The 22,143-nt window shown below is 49.2% G+C and overlaps 1 protein-coding gene across 1 annotated transcript in view; it reads left to right on the top strand.

Moving 5' to 3' along the window:
- GPCPD1 (glycerophosphocholine phosphodiesterase 1) overlaps positions 1-22,143 on the top strand; it is a 941,421-nt gene that overhangs the window by 238,037 nt on the left and 681,241 nt on the right. The window contains exon 7 of the mRNA XM_086927681.1: positions 19,991-20,114. Coding sequence (XP_086783807.1) covers positions 19,991-20,114 — 124 coding nt within the window. The remainder of the gene's footprint in view (positions 1-19,990; positions 20,115-22,143) is intronic.

Below are 22,143 nucleotides of genomic sequence, written 5' to 3'. Positions count from 1 at the left end.
GACCATTCGAGATCAGAGGGCCTGTCGACACGACCTGCAGAGATCGGCTCCGGAACCGGTGGATATCTTTGACAAAGAAGTTCCACTAGTCCCCGAAGAAGATTCAGACGATCTCCAAATCTTATCCGGGCAGACTACTCCGATGACTCCATACTATCGGGTCAGCGCATCAGTACTACTGCCCCTGCCCCATACCCAGCACCCAAATCAAAGGCAAAGGTCAACTCTCCGCCTCTGGGGCCCAGTCGCGAACGAAAAAACACTTTGAAAGCCCCGCCATCGAGCACGGCTCCGAAGAGAATACTCGAGCCTTCCGGTAGCTCCTTACCGAGGAAGCCGCACGTGCCGATCCCACCAGCTCCCTCTGCACCAAAACTGAAAGATGTCGCGGCTCCGAAACCGTCGACTTCTTCTAAAGACAAAACTATGAAGCCAGTGTCTGACGCCTCGAGGCCGACTAGACCAGCTTCAACTCCGAAGCCAATATCTTCGGTACCAAAACCTACAAGGCCTGATTCCGATGCGCTCAAGCCCTTGAAACAGACTAAGACTCCGAAAACAATACCTTCAGTGCCGAAATCTACGCCAAAGGACACAGTAACAACTCCTAAGGCTAAAGACAAGCAGCAACCACGCCCGGAACCGAAAAAATCGGCGCCGGCAAACGTTCCGCAAGGAGAAGACCTTTTCCAACCTGATCCTCTACAAAAGAAGATCTACATTGACCCAAAGACAGGTCAGGTATCCACTACACCACACAGGAAGAAGTCAGACACAGCACCTACACCTGCAGTGCCTGTCAAGAAGGACTCTGCCACATCTCCTATGCACCCTCTGTTCCTATACTTTCTTCTCCTTCATCTCCAGTTCCTCTTAACATTTCACCTCAAAATTCTCCTAAAAACTCTCATCCTCATTCTTCACCACATACACCTCCAAATGATAAGTATAGCATAGGGGGAGGAGTAGACCCAGATGAGCCTATTGGTGATCTAGATTGGGAGTACCCAAACCCACAAGATGTGCCAGATATTACTGACCCACATTCATATCCATCAAAACCTTCTCCCCCAGAAGACAAAATTGGTTTTGACCACTTACTGAATAGGGCTGTCATCTATCATGGGCTCACCATGCATTCAGATGAGGCAGAGGAAGACTTTTTATTAGATACGTTTGAACAATCACAAAAGTCTGTTCAAATTCTGCCTATGATTAAAGGGGTCATCAAACATGCTCCAGAAGTATTTAAAGATCCTGTAAGTGCTAGGATTCTAAACCCTAGAATTGGGCAAAAGTACAGGCCTCCTCCTGGGGATCCTGTCTACATTAAAGAGCAGCTACCCTTAGATTCCCTAGTCGTATCAAATGCTAGAAAAAGAGCAAACTCACAGACATCAGGTGAAGCACCACCCCCTGATAAAGAATCTAAGGTGATAGATGCTTCAGGTAAAAGATAGCTGCACAAGCTAGCAATACTTTGTGTATAGCTAACACACAAGCCCTCCTTGCAAGATATGACAGGGCTCACTATGATCAGTTAGAGACACTACTACAACATCTACCTGACCAATATAAGGCACAGGCAAACAACCTCATACAAGAAGGCAAGTTAATTTCAAATGCCTCAATCAAGTGTGCACTTGATGTAGCAGACACCATCTAGAGCTGTAAACACTAGTGTCCTACTTAGACGTCATGAGTGGCTATACATTTCAGGATTTAAGCAGGAAGTGCAAACTACCATCTTAAATCAGCCATTCAACCAACATCAATTGTTTGGACCAGAGGTAGACACAGCACTTGAGAAAATGAAGAAAGACACCGATACTGCCAAATCTATGGGAGCTTTGCAATCCACACAAGCTAGAGGCTCCTTTCGTCACTCCTTCTATAGAGGAGGCTCCAAACAGACTGGAGCAGACAATACAGCTTCCTTCAAATCCAATACAGACATCCTCCAATAAAGGATATTTAGGAGGAGGCTATTGAGGCAACAACAATTAAGGAAGAGGTCGAGGTAACAATAATAATAGAACCTCTTCCACCACAAAACAGTGACTTCCCTCGGCTCCCCCAACAGCACCCCACTCCTGTGGGGGGCAGACTAACACAGTTCTTACCTGCCTGGAATTCCATCACAACAGACAGGTGGGTAAGACAAATTATCCTGTATAGCTACTGCCTCGAACTTACAGCTACCCCTCTACACATGCCACCCAGGCATCGTCCAATGTCTGCAGAACATCTTACACTGTTCAAACAAGAAGTTGTATCACGCTTCAAAAGGACGTAATAGTAATAGTTCTTTTACAACATCAAGGAACAGGGGTTTACTCGCTGTATTTTCTCATACCCAAAAAGGACGTGCCACTAAGACCAATTCTCGACCTCAGGCCCTTCAATCACTATATACACTCAGATCATTTTCATATGATCACTTTACAAGTGCTCCCATTGCTGCAACAAGGCGACTTCCTTACAACACTAGATCTAAAGGACGCCTACTTCCACATTCCTATACATCCTTCTCACAGGAAGTATCTGAGGTTTGTACTGGAAGGACAGCGTTCTCAATTCAAAGTCCTTCCATTCGGGGTAACAACTGCACCCAGAGTGTTCACAAAGTGCCTAGCAGTAGTAGCAGCACATCTCAGAAGACAACAGATACATGTCTTCCCATATCTAGACGATTGGCTCATAAAAGCCAAGTCATTCAATGTTTGTGTCCAACACTCATCTCAGACAATTCAAACATTGCACTACTTAGGGTTCACAATCAACTGCACCAAGTCGCACCTACAGCCCTCTCATGTACATCAATATTTAGGGGCTACAATAAACACGTCTACAGCTCTAGCGTTTCCCAGTCCAGCAAGGATACAGAGCATTAAAGCCTTAGTCACAAAGTTTCAACATCAACACTCTCTCCCAGCCAGAGTGTTCAAGAGACTAATAGGCATGATGGCATCTTGCATCTTTATTGTACCATATGCAAGACTACAAATGCGTCCGTTACAGGAATGTGTAGCACAACAGTGGAACCGGGATCAAGGACAACTAACAGACCTGGTGTTGGTGGACAGCCGCACACATCGCTCTCTGCAGTGGCGGAACACCAAAAACTTGACAAAAGGGCGGCCGTTCCTCGAACCTGTTCCACAAATAGTACTTACAGCAGACGCATCTCTCACAGGATGGGGAGCCCATCTCCTACATCATACAACTCAAGGGCAATGGACCATTCAACAAAGATCGTTCCATATCAACCACCTAGAGCTGCTAGCAATAGTCTTAGTGCTCAAAACTTTACAAGTACAAAACAAAGCTGTCTTAATCTGGACGGACAACCTGACAGCCATGTACTATATACAAAAACAGGGGGGACACACTCTCTACAGCTGTCCCAGCTTGCACAGAACATTTCGAGATGGGCCATTCCACAAAACATATATCTGTTAGCAGAACACCTTCCAGGAGTTCACAATCAGATAGCAGATCTCTTAAGTCGACAGACACAACAAATTCACGAATGGGAACTACATCCGCAAGTTCTTCTACCATTCTTTCACAAGTGGGGCCTTCCAGACATAGATCTGTTCGCCACACACAAACGCAAAATGCCCAACCTTCGCCGCCAGGTTTCCACACCCACTGGCCAAGGGCAATGCGATATGGATCAACTGGTCAGGCAGATTTGCGTACGCTTTTCCGCCACTACCACTAATACCACTAATAGTGTGCAAGCTACGACAACAGTCGCTCAAACTGATTTTAGTAGCTCTCACATGGGCACGCCAACCGTGGTATACAACACTCCTAGAACTATCCCTAGTTCCACACATTAAACTACGTCTGACACCTTCCCTGCTAACGCAGAACCATGGAGACATCAGACATCCAGACCCAAGCCAACTGAATCTGGCAATCTGGCTCCTGAGGTCTTAGAGTTGGGTTATCTTAACCTATCACCAGACGGTATGAATATCATTAAAGAAGCCAGGAGACCTACTACTAGAGCTTGCTATGCTGCTAAATGGAAAAGATTTGCATTTACTGCAACAATAACCAAATTGATCCCCTAGATGCTTCCATCCAAAATATCATTTGCTACCTTCTACATTTACAAAGATGTAACTTGGCATATTTATCTATACGCCTACATCTGGCAGCAATTGCAGCATATTTACAAAATAGACAAAATCTGTCTTTATTTAGAGTGCCTGGTATTAAAGCATTTATGGAAGGATTAAACAGAATCATTCCTTACAGGTTACCACCCTCTCCAGTATGGAACCCTAACATTGTTCTTACAAGGCTCATGGGACCACCTTTTGACCCTCTACACAAATGTGAACTGCAATTCCTCACATTGAAAACTGCTTTTCTAGTAGCTATTACCTCTCTTAGGAGAGTTGGTGAGATTCAAGCTTCACTATACAAGAACCATTTTTACAATTACACCGTAATAAAGTGGCTCTCAGAACAAATCTTAAATTCCTTCCTTCCAAAAGTCATTACTCTGTTTCATTCAAACCAATCTGTAGAGTTACCAGTGTTTTTCCAAAACCCAGACTCTGTTGCAGAAAGAGCTCTACACACCCTAGACGTTAAAAGAGCTCTTCTCTATTACATAGATAGGACCAAATCCTTTTGCAAAACAAAGCAACTGTTAGTAGCTTTCTCTCCACCACATAAGGGCAACCCCATCTCTAAAGCTGGAATTGCAAGGTGGATTGTAAAATGTATACAAATATGCTATCAAAAAGCAAAACGTACATTAACAGTTCCTCCTAGGGCGCACTCCACACGCAAACTAGGAGCCTCCATGGCTTTCTTAGGGAACATTCCCCTAGAAGACCTCTGCAAGGCAGCAACATGGTCTACAACACACACCTTCACTAAACACTACTGTGTTGATGTGCAAGCCAAGTAGCAAGCTGCAGTAGGCCAAGCTGTCCTAAAAACTCTTTCAAACTACTGCAGCTGTATCTGTTCCAGTTTCATCTTAATTAGATATACACATGGACATCCCTTCTTTATTTCTACTAACTCCATCATTTCCCATCATGGTGAAAACCAATCGAAGGATGGAGCCGATGCCCATGCGTACTATCGCCCAAGGGAGGAGTCGCCTATCTCGTGACGACAAAAGACATCTTCCAAGACGACAACAACTTGCAATCATCCGACCCCAACACCAGGTGGCGATCCAATGCAAAGTGTAGCAATCTGCAGCTCTACATGCCAAGAACAGATGCATACTGGTAAGTAGCATGTTCGAGGCATGTGGGCTGCTGAATTCATATCTGTGCATAGTCCGCCACCTAGTGTTGGGTCCGGATGATTGCACATTGTTGTCCTGGAAGAGTCTTCGAAGTATCACGAGATAGGTGGCTCCTCCCCTGGACTACAGTGCGCATGGGCATCGCCTCCATCCCCAGATTGTTTTTTTCCGCCATTGGGTTCGGATGTGTTTCGGTTCCCTCTGTCGGAACCGATAGTTGTTCTACTTTATTCTCGAGACCAAAAGGTCTTTAGGCTGGGCGTCGGTATAGTTGCGTACGGTTTTCTTTCTGACTCTCAGCTCCGATCTCTTACTGCCCTTCCACGTGCTTTCAACGCGGACGGGCCTACACTACACCCTTTGCTATGGAGCGGACTCCGTTCAAAAAGTGTCCGCTGTGTCACTCTAAATATTCGCACCTCGACGTGCACCCTGTGTGCAACACCTGCTTGTCACCGGATCATCGCGAGGACACCTGTATGGCGTGTTCGAAGTTCCGAAGCAAGAAGACTTTGAAGATTCGCCGGGCCAATCGGCTCCAGGCTCAGTTGTCTGCTTCGGCACCCCCACCAGATGACATTTTCCAGGAATCTGTCGAGGGAGAAGACGACGTGCGAGGGTCGGACTCTGGGCCCGCGTCCGAGGAGGAGCCCTACGACGCGGGTGAGGAGGACTATACCGAAGTCTCCGACGAGGTAGGAGACGACGACCTGGCTTGTGCCACGATGGGAGATAGCTCGGAGGAGGAGCATCTCCATACAGACTCAGGGGTTATTCCCCTTCATGCGGCCCAGGTCGAGGGATCGCCTTCGGGCCTTACCCAAGATCTAACTATGAGTCCTACGTCCCCGCCTACGGGCCCGGTCACGGACATTTCTAAGCCATCACTTATGTTGAAGAAAACGAAAGTGAAGCCAACGGGTCACGCACCTTCGGATGCGAAACCGAAACTGAAAGTTGCGCTGGTGAAGAAGGTTCTGGAGGCGTCAACTTCCAAGAAAAACAAAATGGCCGACTTGAAGAGCCACGCCAAAATGGCCGACCCGAAGCCCTCTGGGTCGGCGCCGAAGGCTAAGGCCCCCGACGCGGCTGCGTCGGCGCCGAAGGGGGTCATGGACCCGAAGACGGTTCCGAGGAAACGTCAGGCCGATGACGCACCTAGACATGGGGCGTCGGGGCCGAAGAAGAAGTCTACCGGTGATCAGGCTCTCGAAGATGAGGGGTCGCTCGAGCCGGTTCAGCCCTCGGCAGCCTTTACGAAAAAAGTGGGGGACTCCTTACAGCGGATCCGGAAGTCCACTGAGGTTCATGCTCAGGACACCGTAGCGCCTACGCTCACGCCTAAGCCTACTAAAGAGCTAACGCCCATTCGTTTTACCCTTCCTCCCAAATCGGCGCCGAAGGCCTTCGCGCCGAAACAGGGGCACGCGAAGGAGGTATTGACGCCGAAAGCTGCCTTGGTGGTGTCGAAGCTTCGGCTCCAGCCGCTTGCGGTGGAGGAACGTCGTGAGGTGATCATCGACGCCAACACTGGAAAATTGTCGCTCCTCAAACGAAAGATTACGTCGGAGCCGGCCTTGGAACCTTTTAAGATTCCGCTCAAGAACAAGAAGTACTCTGCGGACTCTTCGGCTCTAATGGAACCTGTGTCCCCACAGGCCTTGGAACACTCGCCAACGCATTCCCCCGCGCCTGATGCGGACGAGGACGATGCCGAGTACACCTATCCTGCGTACTCGGATCCGGAAGAGGAGCATGTGCCCTGGGCCGCAGGAGGCGACGCAGAAGACCCGCAGTCGGGTCAGGACACTCAACTTTTCGCCGCCAAGACGTCCCCGACAGAGGACTCGGCGGCCTTCAATGCCTTAATAGAGAGAGCTGCAGCGAACCATGACGTCGAACTGCACTCGGACCCCGTGGATGCGGACTTCTTAGTCGACACCTTCTCGGTAGCCGAAAAGCAAGTCAAGACACTACCGATGCTTAAAGGGGTGCTGAAACATGCACAGGATGTTTTCAAGGAGCCCACCCGGGCGCGGGTGGTCAACCCTCGCATCGACAGGAAATATAAAGCGGCGCCCACGGATCCCACGTATATTAAGGGACACTTGCCATTGGACTCCCTGGTGGTTTCCAACGCTCGGAAGAGGGCGAACTCGCAGACTACTGGTGACGCTCCTCCCCCAGACAAAGAGTCCAAGATCTTTGAGGCATCAGGCAAACGCATTGCTGCACAGGCAGCTAACATCTGGAGGATCTCTAACACCCAAGCCCTGCTTGCACGTTATGATAGGGCCCATTATGACACATTAGAGGCCATTCTGCAACACTTGCCTGACCAATACAAGGAGGCGGGAGAGATGCTCATTCAGGAGGGTAAACTCATTACAAATGCATCCATCAAATGTGCCCTAGATGTGGCAGACACTGCCTCCAGGGCTATCAATACAAGTGTGTTACTTAGACGCCATGCCTGGCTTCGAATCTCAGGGTTCAAACCCGACATCCAAACCACGATATTGAGTCAAACAGTTAATCCTGACCATCTGTTTGGCCCTGAGGTGGATGCCTCCCTAGAAAAGATGAAAAAAGACACAGAAACTGCCAAATCTATGGGGGCTTTACAAAGTCAGCAGTTTCGGGGTGGTTCCTTTCGCCGCTCCAATTCAAGAGGCACCTCAAGGGGACAGGCATCCCAGTCCACACAATACTACAAGGGTAACACCCAGCCCTCGTATAACAACAACAAGGGCAGGGGTGGCTACAGAGGCAATAATATCAAAGGCAGGGGACGTCTTGTCACTGCCCCCCGATCACACGACACCTGTCGGGGGGAGACTCCAGCAGTTCCTGCCGGCGTGGAGGTCCATCACCACGGACAGGTGGGTGAGGTCTCTTGTCCAGTACGGGTACTGTCTAGAACTTACGTCCATTCCACCGGACATACCGCCAAGAAGCCGTGCTATGTCCGGCGAGCACTTGACCTTGTTGCAGCAAGAAGTTATAATCATGCTGCAAAAAGGGGCGATAGAGCTCGTTCCACTGCAAGAGCGGGGAAGCGGGGAACAGGGGTTTACTCCCTGTATTTTTTGATCCCCAAAAAGGACGGATCACTCAGACCGATCCTGGACCTCAGGCCCCTGAACTGGTACATCAACTCGGAGCACTTCCATATGCTCACATTGCAGCAGGTGCTTCCCCTGCTTCAACAGGGGGATTTTCTAGCTACGCTGGATCTGAAGGATGCCTATTTTCATATTCCCCTGCATCCTTCCCACCGAAAGTATCTCAGATTCACGATCTTAGACCAGCATTACCAGTTCAGAGTCCTGCCGTTCGGGGTCACCACGGCACCAAGAGTATTTACGAAATGCCTAGCGACTGTGGCGGCGCATCTCCGTCGCCAGCACGTCCACGTCTTTCCATACCTGGACGACTGGCTCATTCAAGCAAAGACGGAACAGCAGTGCGTAGACCACGTGTCACGCACCATTCACCTCCTGCACGATCTGGGATTCTCTCTGAACTACCCAAAGCCCCATCTCCAGCCCGCCCACGTGCGACAGTATCTGGGCGCGACGATCGACACTCTGGCAGCCACTGCGCAGCCTAATTCAGTGAGAATCGCCAGTATCCAGGCGCTGATCCAACGATTCAGACCCCAACACTCGCTTCCAGCGAGGGTGTTCATGCAGTTGATAGGCATGATGGCCTCCTGCATCTCCATTGTCCCGCACGCGAGACTACATATGCGTCTGCTTCAGGAGTGCCTAGCACGTCAGTGGACTCAGGCTCATGGGCAACTGACAGACCTAGTGTTGGTGAGCGGTCGGGCGTACAACTCTCTGCATTGGTGGAATCCACAAGACCTTTGCAAGGGCCGACCATTCCAAGAGCCTGTCCCACAGATCATCCTGACGACGGACGCCTCTCTCCAGGGATGGGGAGCGCATGTACTCCACTACACTGTGCAGGGACTGTGGACACTTCAGCAAAGGAAGATGCACATCAATGTGTTGGAACTGATGGCAATCTTCATGGCCCTAAAGGCGTTCAAAGTACATCTGTGCAACAAGGTCGTGTTGATCCGGACGGACAACATGACGGCCATGTACTACATCCAGAAGCAGGGAGGTACACACTCTCCACAGCTGTCTCATCTGGCTCAGAGCATGTGGAAGTGGGCCATTCAGAGGAACATCTTCCTCATGGCAGAGCATCTCCCGGGCAAGGACAATCAAATGGCAGATCTGCTCAGCAGGCACAGCCATCAGATGCACGAGTGGGAGATACATCCATCAGTACTCCAACCGTACTTCCAAAAGTGGGGTCATCCAGAGATAGACCTGTTCGCCACAAAGGAGAACGCAAAATGCCAAAGCTTCGCCGCCAGGTTCCCACACCCCCAATCACAGGGCAATGCGATGTGGATGAACTGGTCAGGCAGATTTGCGTACGCTTTTCCCCCAGCACCTCTGATACCGCTGGTGGCGTGCAAGCTCAGGCAACACTCGATGACGCTCATCCTGGTTGCTCCAACGTGGGCTCGCCAACCATGGTACACCACGTTTCTGGAACTCTCCGTGGTACCGCATCAAAGGCTTCATCTCACTCCCAGCCTTCTGACGCAGAGCCATGGCGACATTCAGCACCCAGATCCGCAACAGCTCAACCTGGCGATCTGGCTCCTGAAGTCCTAGAGTTTGGCTACCTCAATCTTCCTCCCGATTGCATGGACATCATTCGGGAGGCAAGGAAGCCCACTACTAGAGCTTGTTATGCGGCTAAATGGAAGAGGTTTGTCATCTACTGTGTGGACCACAGCATTGACCCGCTAGATGCTTCCATTCAGAACATCATATGTTACCTCTTTCACCTGTATCGATGTAATCTAGCGTACTCTTCCATCCGCATTCACCTGTCTGCTATGGCAGCATACCTCCAGAATAGGCAGCACCTGTCACTCTTTAAGGTCCCTGCTATCAAGGCTTTTCTGGAAGGACTCAAAAGGGTCATTCCACCAAGGACTCCACCAGCTCCAGAATGGAACCTCAATGTGGTTCTAACAAGGCTGATGGGTCCTCCCTTTGAGCCACTGCACTCTTGTGAGCTCCAGTTTTTGACTTGGAAGGTTGCGTTCTTAGTAGCAATTACATCGCTACGGAGGGTTAGCGAGCTGCAGGCGCTCACCATCCAAGAACCTTTCTTCCAGGTACATGCTAACAGGGTGGTGCTCCGCACTAACCCTAAATTCTTACCCAAAGTGGTCTCACAGTTCCACATGAACCAAACAATTGAATTGCCGGTGTTTTTCCAAAACCCAGAGACGCTGGCGGAGCGTATGCTCCACACTCTTGATGTGAAAAGGGCTTTGATGTACTATGTGGACAGGACAAAAGATTTCCGCAAAACCAAACAACTCTTTGTTGCTTTTGCCACACAACACAAGGGAAATGCAATCTCCAAGGCGGGGATTGCTAGATGGATAGTAAAGTGCATTCAGATCTGTTACGCTAAAGCTAAGCGCACTCTCACTATCCCACCAAGGGCCCACTCCACTAGGAAGTTGGGGGCCTCTATGGCCTTCCTAGGTAACATTCCCTTAGAAGACATCTGTAGAGCAGCCACATGGTCTACCACACATACTTTCACTAAGCACTACTGTGTAGACGTGCATTCCAAACAGCAGGCAGCTGTTGGTCAGGCTGTTCTAAAAACGCTTTTTCAGACTGCTGCAGCTGGCACGGGCGGCCGCCGTTAATGGAGGGACTGCTATGTATTCTATGCACAGATATGAATTCAGCAGCCCACATGCCTCGAACTGCAAATGCTACTTACCAGTATGCATCTGTTCTTGGCATGTAGGGCTGCTGACATTCATATCGCCCACCCTCCTCCCCGGCGCCTGTAGCAGCTGCAGTATTTATTCATATACACACATATGCTCATAGCATGGTCATCACTCACTTTCTTCACTCCATCTCTGCCAATGGCTAAAAACAATCTGGGGATGGAGGCGATGCCCATGCGCACTGTAGTCCAGGGGAGGAGCCACCTATCTCGTGATACTTCGAAGACTCTTCCAGGACAACAATGTGCAATCATCCGGACCCAACACTAGGTGGCGGACTATGCACAGATATGAATGTCAGCAGCCCTACATGCCAAGAACAGATGCATACTGGTAAGTAGCATTTGCATTTCCTTCCTCATTGCGACCACTTCACTGAGGAGAGTTTGTGAGATATAGGCATTACCGTAGAAGAACCTTTCTTTCAGATACACAAAGACAGGGTAGTTATAAGCAGCGACCCTCAATTCCTTCCCAAAGTGTTTCTGCTTTTCATATAAACCAATCAATTGAGTTACCAGTCTTTTTTCCTCAACCTCATTCTGTAGCAGAATGCGCTCTTCACAAGCTTGACGTTAAGAGCTTTATTGTACTACATAGATAGAACAAAAGACTTTCGCAAAACAACTGTTTGTTGCATTTGTTACACCTTACAAAGGCAATCCTATCTCCAAATCTAGTATTGCAAGATGGATTGTTAAATGCTTTCAAACATGCTACTCTGAAGCCAACTTTATCCATACCCCCTGAAGCACATTCCACCCGCAAAATAGGGGGTTCTTTGGCATTTTTAGGTAACATTCCTTTAGCCGACATATGGAAGGTAGCTACATGGTCTAAACCACACACATTTACCAAACACTATTATGTAGATGTGTTTGCACGTCAACAAGCTAATGTAGGCCAAGCAGTACTTAAAACACTATTTCAAACAACTGCAACATCTACAGGTTAGAAACCGCTTTGGGAGTATACTGCTTTGTAGTCAATTCAAAGCATGTGTATCTACAGCACACATGCCTTGAACGGATAATGTTACTTACCCAGTAAGCATCTGGTTCGAGGCATGTGGGCTGCTGAATTCATATCTGTGCATAGATCACCGCCTAGTGTTGGGTCCGGATGATTGCACATTGTTGTCCTGGAAGAGTCTTCGAAGTATCACGAGATAGGTGGCTCCTCCCCTGGACTACAGTGCGCATGGGCATCGACTCCATCCCCAGATTGTTTTTTTCCGCCATTGGGTTCGGATGTGTTTCGGTTCCCTCTGTCGGAATCGATAGTTGTTTAACTTTCTTTACTTGAGACCAAAAGGTCTTTAGGACTCGCGTCGGTATTGTCTATCGTTCGGGTTGGTTTATTCATCGGCTCCGAACACTTGCTGCCCTTCCGCGTGCTGTCGGCGCGGACGGGCCTACACGACGCTCCAGACTACTTCAACATGGAACGAAGTCCATTTAAGAGGTGCCCAGTGTGTGCCTCAAAGTATTCGCACATCGACGTGCACCCAGTGTGCAACAGATGCTTGTCGCCGGACCACGACGAGACCAAGTGTATGGCCTGCTCCAGGTTCCGGTCGAAGAAGACTCTCAAGCTACGTCGGGCCGCAAGACTGCAGGCCCAGTTATCGGCACCCCCACCAGCAAACATCTTTGAAGAAGATGTTGAAGACGACACCATCCTAAATGTTTCGGACTCTAACCCGGCGTCGGAGGGCGAGGAAGACTACGACGCGGGAGACGAAGAGTTCGAGGAAGTCGTCGAGGAGGTAGGGGACGACGACGGGGCCATTGCCACTGTAGAGGATAGCTCGGAAGAGGAGCATCCTCATACTGACTCCGGGGCCGAACCCCAGCATAAGGCCCAGGTCGAGGGATCGCCTTCGGGCCTTACCCAAGACCTTAATACTCGTCCCACGGCCCCGCCTTCAGGCCCGGCGACGGACATTGGTGATGCGCCACTCCCGGTACAGAAACCGAAAGTGAAGCCATCGGGGGCACCATCTGTATCTAAACCGAAAGTGCAAGTCGCACTGGTTGGATCAAAGGCTCCAGAGGCCTCGGCGCCGAAGAAATCCAAGATGGCCACCGAGCTCAAAAGCCACGCCAAAATGGCCGATCCGAAGACCCCCGTGTCGAAGCCGAAGGCGAAAACACCCGACGCGGCTGCGTCGGCGCCGAAGCTGGTCGACGCTCTGAAGAGCCGAGCCGACACCAAGAAGGTCGATGACCATAAGAAGGCCTCGAAGAAGCGTCAGGACGACCCCAAGTCTCTGGCTGCACCGATCCCGGTCGACAAAGCAAAGGGAGGTGCTGTGTCGGCTCCGAAGACTGCGGCTTTGGTCGCCGACCCGAATCCGGACTCGCTCGAGCCGGTCCGGCCCTCCCCCTCACTCACCAAGAAGGTCACGGAGTCCCTTCAGCGTATTCGGAAGGAGGCAGTGGCTCTCGAGCCGAAGGATGTGACGCCGAAGCCTCCACAGAAACCGGCAAAGGCGCAGACGCCGATTCACTTCACGCTGCTGCTAAAGACGGCGCCGAAGGCTTTTGCTCCAAAACATGGGGCCGGGTGCCCTTGAAGCTGGTTTCTACGCCGAAAGCATCCTTGGTAGTGCCGAAGCCACGGCACCAGCCACTAGCGGACGAGGAGCGTCGAGAGGTTGTCATTGACGCCAACACAGGCAAGCTCTCTCTCCTTAAAAGGAAGATCACCCCGGAGCCTGTGTTGGAGCATTTCCACATTCCCCTTAAAAAGAAGTTGGACTCTGCGGGTGCATCTGCCCCTATGGAGCCTGCATCTCCACAAGGTCTGGAGCTCTCACCCACTCACTCTAACGCTGGGGAGGGTGACGGGGACGAGGAGGAGGAGTATACTTATCCAGCGTACTCGGATCCAGAGGATGTCAATGAGCCATGGTCTGCTGGGGGCGACCCTGAGGACCCTCAGTCAGGACACGAGCCGCAGCTTTTTGCTGCAAAAACTTCCCCAACAGAGGACTCTGCAGCCTTCAACGCTCTAATCGAAAGAGCTGCAGCCAATCCTGATGTCGACATCCATGCTGACCCAGTGGATGTCGATTTTCTTTTTGACACTTTCTCAGTGGCTGAAAAAACTGTCAAGACATTGCCAATGCTCAAAGGAGTGCTAAAGCATGCGCCTGAGGTTTTCAGGGAGCCCACCCGGGCAAGAGTCATCAATCCTCGTATTGACAAAAAATACAAGGCAGTGCCCACTGATCGAACGTACATCAAGGGACAGTTGCCACTGGACTCTTTGGTTGTCTCCAACGCACGTAAGCGGGCAAACTCACAGACCACGGGTGATGCTCCTCCCCCAGACAAAGAATCGAAGGTCTTTGAAGCTTCAGGGAAACGTATTGCTGCGCAGGCTGCTAATATGTGGCGCAATTCCAACACGCAAGCGCTACTTGCACGCTACGATAGGGCACACTATGACACCCTAGAAACCCTTCTACAGCACTTACCTGATCAGTACAAGGAGGGAGCTGAAATGTTGATTCAGGAGGGGAAGCTTATCACCAATGCTTCAATTAAGTGCGCTCTGGACGTGGCTGATACCGCCTCCAGAGCTATAAACACTAGTGTGCTACTGCGTAGGCATGCATGGCTTAGAATATCAGGCTTTAAACCAGACATTCAGACTACCATCTTAAACCAAACAGTTAATCCAGACCACCTCTTTGGGCCAGAAGTGGATGCAACCCTTGAAAAAATGAAAAAAGACACTGACACTGCTAAATCTATGGGTGCCCTGCAGTCCCAGCAGTTTCGGGGTGGTTCCTTTCGCCGCTCCAGTAACAGAGGCACCTCAAGGGGTCAAGCGTCACAATCCACGCAATACTATAAAAGCAACACCCAATCCTCATACACCAACAAGGGTAGAGGTGGTTACCGGGGCAACAACGTCAAAGGCAGAGGACGTGGAAATAACAGCTCCAGGTCCTCCACCGCCAGCAAACAGTGACGCCTTGTCACTGCCCCCCGACCACACAACACCAGTCGGGGGGAGACTCCAGCAGTTCCTGCCCGCGTGGAAATCCATCACCACGGACAGGTGGGTCAAATCTCTTATCCAATACGGCTATTGTCTGGAACTCACTTCCACTCCACCAAACATACCCCCAAGAAACCGTCCTATGTCCGGCGAGCACTTGCAAAAAGGGGCAATAGAGCTCGTTCCACTGCGAGAAAGGGGAACAGGGGTTTACTCTCTGTACTTTCTAATTCCCAAAAAGGACGGATCCCTCAGGCCCATCCTGGACCTCAGGCCCCTCAACTGGTACATTCTGTCAGAACATTTCCATATGCTCACATTGCAGCAGGTTCTCCCGCTGCTTCGGCAAGGGGACTTCCTAGCTACTCTGGATCTCAAGGATGCATACTTTCACATTCCCCTGCATCCTTCACACAGGAAGTACCTAATGTTCACCATTCAAAACCAGCACTACCAGTTCAGGGTTCTGCCCTTTGAGGTTACCACAGCGCCCAGGGTCTTCACGAAGTGCCTGGCGACCGTGGCGGCGCATCTAAGACGTCAAAACATCCACGTCTACCCCTATCTGGACGACTGGCTCATTCAGGCGAAGTCGGAACAACAGTGCGCCAACCACGTGTCCCGCACCATTCATCTCCTGCACAATCTGGGGTTCTCACTGAATTACCCGAAATCCCATCTCCAGCCCGCCCACATACGGCAGTATCTGGGCGCGACAATAAACACTCTGGCGGCCACTGCGCAGCCAAATTCAGTGAGAGTCGCCAGTATTCAGACGCTGATCCAAAGATTCAGACCTCAGCACTCGCTTCCAGCGAAAGTGTTCATGCAGTTGATAGGCATGATGGCCTCCTGCATCTCCATTGTCCCGCACGCGAGGTTACATATGCGTCCGCTTCAGGAGTGCCTAGCACGTCAGTGGACTCAGGCTCACGGGCAACTAACAGACCTAGTGTTGGTGAGCGGTCGGGCATACAACTCTGCATTGGTGGAATCCACAAAACCTTTGCAAGGGCCGACCGTTCCAAGAGCCTGTGCCACAGATTATCCTGACGGACGCTTCTCTCCAGGGATAGGGAGCGCATGTACTCCACTACACAGTGCAGGGACTATGGACACTACAGCAAAGGAAGATGCACATCAATGTACTGGAACTGATGGCAATCTTCATGGCCTTAAAGGCATTCAAAGTACATCTGTGCAACAAGGTCGTGTTGATCCGGACGGACAACATGACGGCCATGTACTACATTCAGAAACAGGGGGGCACACACTCTCCGCAGCTGTCTCATCTGGCTCAGAGCATGTGGAAGTGGGCCATTCAGAGGAACATTATCCTAGTGGCAGAACATCTCCCAGGCAAAGACAATCAGATGGCGGACCTGCTCAGCAGGCACAGCCACCAAATGAACGAGTGGGAGATACATCCATCAGTACTCCAACCGTACTTCCAAAGGTGGGGTCATCCAGAGATAGACCTGTTCGCCACAAGGGAGAACGCAAAATGCCAAAGCTTCGCCGCCAGGTTCCCACACCCGCAATCGCAGGGCAATGCGATATGGATGAACTGGTCAGGCAGATTTGCGTACGCTTTTTCCCCAGCACCTCTGATACCGCTGGTGGCGCGCAAGCTCAGGCAGCACTCGATGACTCTCATCCTGGTTGCTCCAACGTGGGCTCGCCAACCATGGTACACCACGTTTCTGGAACTTTCCGTGGTACCGCATCAAAGGCTTCATCTCACACCCAGCCTTCTGACGCAGAGCCATGGCGACATTCAGCACCCAGATCCGCAACAGCTCAACCTGGCGATCTGGCTCCTGAAGTCCTAGAGTTTGGCTACCTCAATCTTCCCCCGAATTGCATGGACATCATTCAGGAGGCAACAAAGCCCACTACTAGAGCATGTTATGCGACTAAATGGAAGCGGTTTGTCATTTATTGTGCGAACCACGACATTAACCCGCTGGATGCTTCCATTCAGAACATCATCTGTTACCTGTTCCATCTGTACCAATGCAATTTGGTGTATACTTCCATCCGCATTCACCTGTCTGCGATGGCCGCATACCTCCAGAATAGACAACACCTTTCACTTTTCAAGGTGCCTGCTATCAAAGCTTTTCTGGAAGGACTCAAAAGGGTCATTCCACCACGGACACCACCAGCTCCAGAATGGAACCTCAATGTGGTTCTTACAAGGCTGATGGGTCCTCCTTTTGAGCCACTACACTCTTGCGAGCTTCAGTTCCTGACTTGGAAAGTGGCTTTCTTAGTAGCAATTACATCGCTACGGAGGGTTAGTGAGTTGCAGGCCCTCACCATCCAAGAGCCTTTTTTCCAAGTCCATGCTAACAGGGTAGTGCTCCGCACTAACCCTAAATTTCTACCCAAGGTTGTGTCTCAGTTCCACATAAACCAAACAATCGAGTTGCCGGTGTTTTTTCAAAATCCTGAGTCGCTGGCGGAGCGGATGCTCCACACCCTTGACGTTAAAAGGGCCCTGATGTATTACATTGACAGGACCAAGGATTTTAGAAAGACTAAGCAGCTTTTCGTTGCCTTTGCATCACACCACAAGGGTAACGCTATTTCCAAGGCAAGTATTGCTAGGTGGATCGTGAAATGTATTCATATCTGTTACGCAAAAGCTAAACGCACTCTTACAATTCCACCAAGAGCCCACTCCACCAGAAAGTTGGGGGCCTCTATGGCCTTCCTTGGGAACATCCCCTTAGAGGATATATGTAGAGCAGCCACATGGTCTACCACACATACATTCACTAAACATTACTGTGTAGACGTGCACTCTAAACAGCAGGCAGCTGTAGGTCAGGCTGTTCTCAAGACACTTTTCCAAACTGCTGCAGCTGGCACGGGCGGCCGCCGATAATGGAGGGACTGCTATGTATTCTATGCACAGATATGAATTCAGCAGCCCACATGCCTCGAACTGCAAATGCTACTTACCAGTATGCATCTGTTCTTGGCATGTAGGGCTGCTGACATTCATATCGCCCGCCCTCCTCCCCGGCGCCTGTAGCAGCTGCAGTATTCATGTATATGCTCATAGCATGGTCATCACTCACATAGTTCACTCCATCTCGGCCACAATGGCTAAAAACAATCTGGGGATGGAGTCGATGCCCATGCGCACTGTAGTCCAGGGAAGGAGCCACCTATCTCGTGATACTTCGAAGACTCTTCCAGGACAACAATGTGCAATCATCCGGACCCAACACTAGGCGGCGATCTATGCACAGATATGAATGTCAGCAGCCCTACATGCCAAGAACAGATGCATACTGGTAAGTAGCATTTGCATTATTGGCATGTAGAGCTGTAGATTCATATGCGCCCACCCGTCTCCCCGGGTATCTGTAGTTGTTGCAGTTCTTTAATATACATATACATGTACATGCATGGACATCTTTAAACTACACTTACTTACTCCATTCTCACCCTCTTGCCGGAAAACAATCTAACAATGGAGTCGATGCCCGTGCGCACTATCACCAAAAGGAGGAGACCGTTACCTTGTGACTAGGAAAGACTTCTTCCAAGAAAAACAACTTGCAAACATCCGGACCCAACACTAGATGGCAGGAGTATCCAAAGCTTGTGAATCTAAAGCTCAACATGCCAAGAACAGATTCTTACTGGGTAAGTAACATTATCCTTAGTAACAGCAGGAAGGAAATCTTCGCCATCATCCGATTTCATTTCGCTCCCTGTTACCTTAAGCAATATCACCCCTCATAACAACTTTGCAACAAGCACTCAGAATTCTACTGTAGGCAAAAATCACTGGCAACTTAAACCTCCAACCTGTACCCCATCACAGCTCAACTTCCCATCTCTGCCAAAGAACGAACTTTGACCCTTCATGCCCAGCCGTCAGCAGCATCAAAATCGCCTCTCAGGTGCCCTTCCAACCCTGGCCCCCACCATTCCTTCACCAGAGGCACTAACACCCATCCTCAAAGCCTCCATCAACGCTGCCACATTCAGGAACACCTGGAAACACGCAGCATACACACCCCTGCAAAAGAAACCATTAGCTGACTCAGCTAATCATTCCAACTGCGGCCCCATCTCCTTCCTATCATAACCTGGCAAGGCCTTCGAGAAATGAATCAACTGGCGTCTCATCAACCACCTCATCGGCCACCAACGCCTAGACACCATGCAGTCTGGATTCATGCCCAGCCACAGTACAAATAGTGCTCACTCCACCACTGACATCTCCTTGATCCTAAACAGAGAGGACTCTGTGTCCCTAATTGTCAGGGACCTCTCAATGGCATTCGCCCCAGTTTTACGCCCCACAGGGAAGAGTGATGAAAATGCTATTGTTGCAGGACCTGTTAAACAACATTTCAAAGTACACCATTAGAAATGCTTATTGAGTAGGTTGTCCTTAATTTACGCTTGTCTAGCCATGTTAAAAAAATCCATGTAAAAGTGATTTAGATTTTATGTTAAGTGTCCAGTAACATGTTATTTCAAGGGACACCCCAATTGGGCTTTGCATGCATCTTGCCTGCGCATTGTCCCTCGTTCGCATAAAGTATTTTTAGCGAGGATCTTAGTATGTGCCGTTTGCATTACTCCAGCAGATAGATTCAACATCATGTTCATTTTGATTTCCTGTGTTTAGCCCAACTTTTTGCAAAGCTTGAAAAGAAATTGATAAACTTTCTATAAAATGTTGCAGTGAACTTATTTGGTGCTTACCGGGATTTATAGTCTGTGTTTCACAATTATGAACAATAACCGGATATTTACATTGCATGAATAACAGTTTGCATTTTTATTCCTACTTCCCACATTGCTAGATGGCGTTGAATCTGTGGACTCCGGATGGCTGACATGTCAGACTGAGCTTAGATTGCGTCTGCATTATTCTGAAAAACCACCAGTTTCTATGACGAAGAGAAAATTTAAAAAGTCTAGATTTAGGTACGACTTTTTATTGGTGTGGACGTCTGTACAGACCTACATTTTAGAATGTCTGCAGTGAGACTATTTTAAGCTATTTTAGATTTATTTAAAGTCTTGCTGGTTCTGGTTACAGGAATAGCAATGCTTGTTAGCCCTCTAGATATGTGAGTAGCAAACGTAAACATATTGCACAACACAACTTATGTTAAAATGTTGATGGCACTAGAGCAGAGTACTGAGTGGCATGGGGATGGTCGTGGACAAAATATTGGATTGATTGATGAAAATATTGTAATACAATGGTATGATTTTCTTGCTAAGCTGGTGTGTTTCTCTGTACGATTGTTCAGTCTGTAGTGATAGTGTAGTAGAGACTGATGTAAAGTAAATATAACCGAACAGGAGAGAAGAACCTTGTGAAAGGATCAGTAACATATAGTGATGTATTTCCAGGAAATTGCATAAGGGAAGGACTATATCAACAAGTGTTATATTTCAGTAAACTCAAATTTGAGTACTTTATCCTTCATAGTCAATGTAAAAGTTCCCTTTCTTTTCTATTTCATGTAGAACAAGCTAGTCGCATTCAGTTCACACAGCTATTGTAGGCCCATCACATTTAAGACGTTTTAAATCTAGCATTGCTAAATGTTTGACTTCTACCAGTTTTTCCACTTTGAATCATGCGTTCCAATTACAACTTCTGCTCCTCATTTTCCTTTTCACTCTATAGTGTTTACTTTCGTTAAACGTTGTCATTCTTTTGTGATGGTCATGAATTGTATCCCCTTCTCCCACCCTCTGCCATAGATGTTACCCCCTCTCTTCTTCCCATGTGCCAATCCTAGTATAGGCTAACCCATCCCCCCTGACTCCTCCTGGATTGGATTGTTGTGGATACACTTGCCCACAGAATGTACAGAGCATGTGTGCTGCTGCAGGTCATGTTTCTTTTCCAACAAGAAAAAAAGGAAATGAAACAGATTCAGAATCGCAATAAAATAAAGCTTTGAAGGCAACACTGACATGGCACTCTATTGCAGAAGGGAAGGTAGTGGTAAGTGACCAAAGGCCTCACTATTATTTGTGTTCATATGTTCGAATTCACTCTCTGCTGCATGAGGCAGCCGTGCTAAGTGACCAAATGGTGAAATTGTTATCTTGCACTTTAGACTTGACCATACTTAAATGGCCTGAGGCATTTAGTATATCTCGTGGTCATCGTGCAGTACACTTTCATGTTTCATGACATCTATCCTCATAACCTTCTCTGCTGAGATGGTTTATAATCCCTGCCCATAACGTCCACAAAACATGATTCCAAGATGATATGGCTAGAAGCCATTCAGAGAAATTAGCCCAAGACTGCATTAAAGAGAATTTGATTTGATTTTGAGCCTAAGGGTCCCTTTTTGGTAAATTGGTGTTTGGAAAAGCATGAGCAGCACCATTAGTGGAGACATGTAGGCAATTAAATGGGGGAACCCAGCAGCTGATTCCCCTGGCGTTATTCTTTGAACTAAGTGCTCTACCTTGGGGGTGACTCCTACGTCATGCAGGTGCGCGTTCTTTAAGTGGACTCCCTGATAACGAGTGGTGCGTGCCATCGGGTCTATTTAATTGACATTGGTCCTTCATGACGGGGACATCCTGCTGGGCCACAGCGTTTCAGCGCTTTTGCCAAAAAGGCTCCGGTTGGAGGACTAGGGTGGAGCCCAGAGCCTTTGGAGGTATTTTAGTGCACTTCTGCCTTTAGTAGAGTGTGGTTTGCATCCTCCAGCTCTGTTTTTAAAGTGCATTTCTCCTTGGGGCCCCACTGCTGTATACCTCCCTTGGCATCACCTCTGCCCACTGCAAGTGGCTGCATCGAGGAAATTTCTGGTCTGCAACTTGCACTGATAGAGTGAGTGACGTGATGCAAGGGGCGACACTGAGGCTGTGGGGATGGGGGGTGGTCAGTGAAGAGAAACCAGACCTGCCGCTTGAGGCTGGGGCAGGCGGCGGTGAGTATCTGATTTCCCTCAGTGACTCTCCCACAGTCAAAGCT

Source organism: Lissotriton vulgaris, chromosome 6 (genome assembly GCF_964263255.1).
Source record: "Lissotriton vulgaris chromosome 6, aLisVul1.2, whole genome shotgun sequence".
NCBI classification, from domain to species: domain Eukaryota; kingdom Metazoa; phylum Chordata; class Amphibia; order Caudata; family Salamandridae; genus Lissotriton; species Lissotriton vulgaris.
This window is presented reverse-complemented; position numbering and strand designations above follow the sequence as displayed.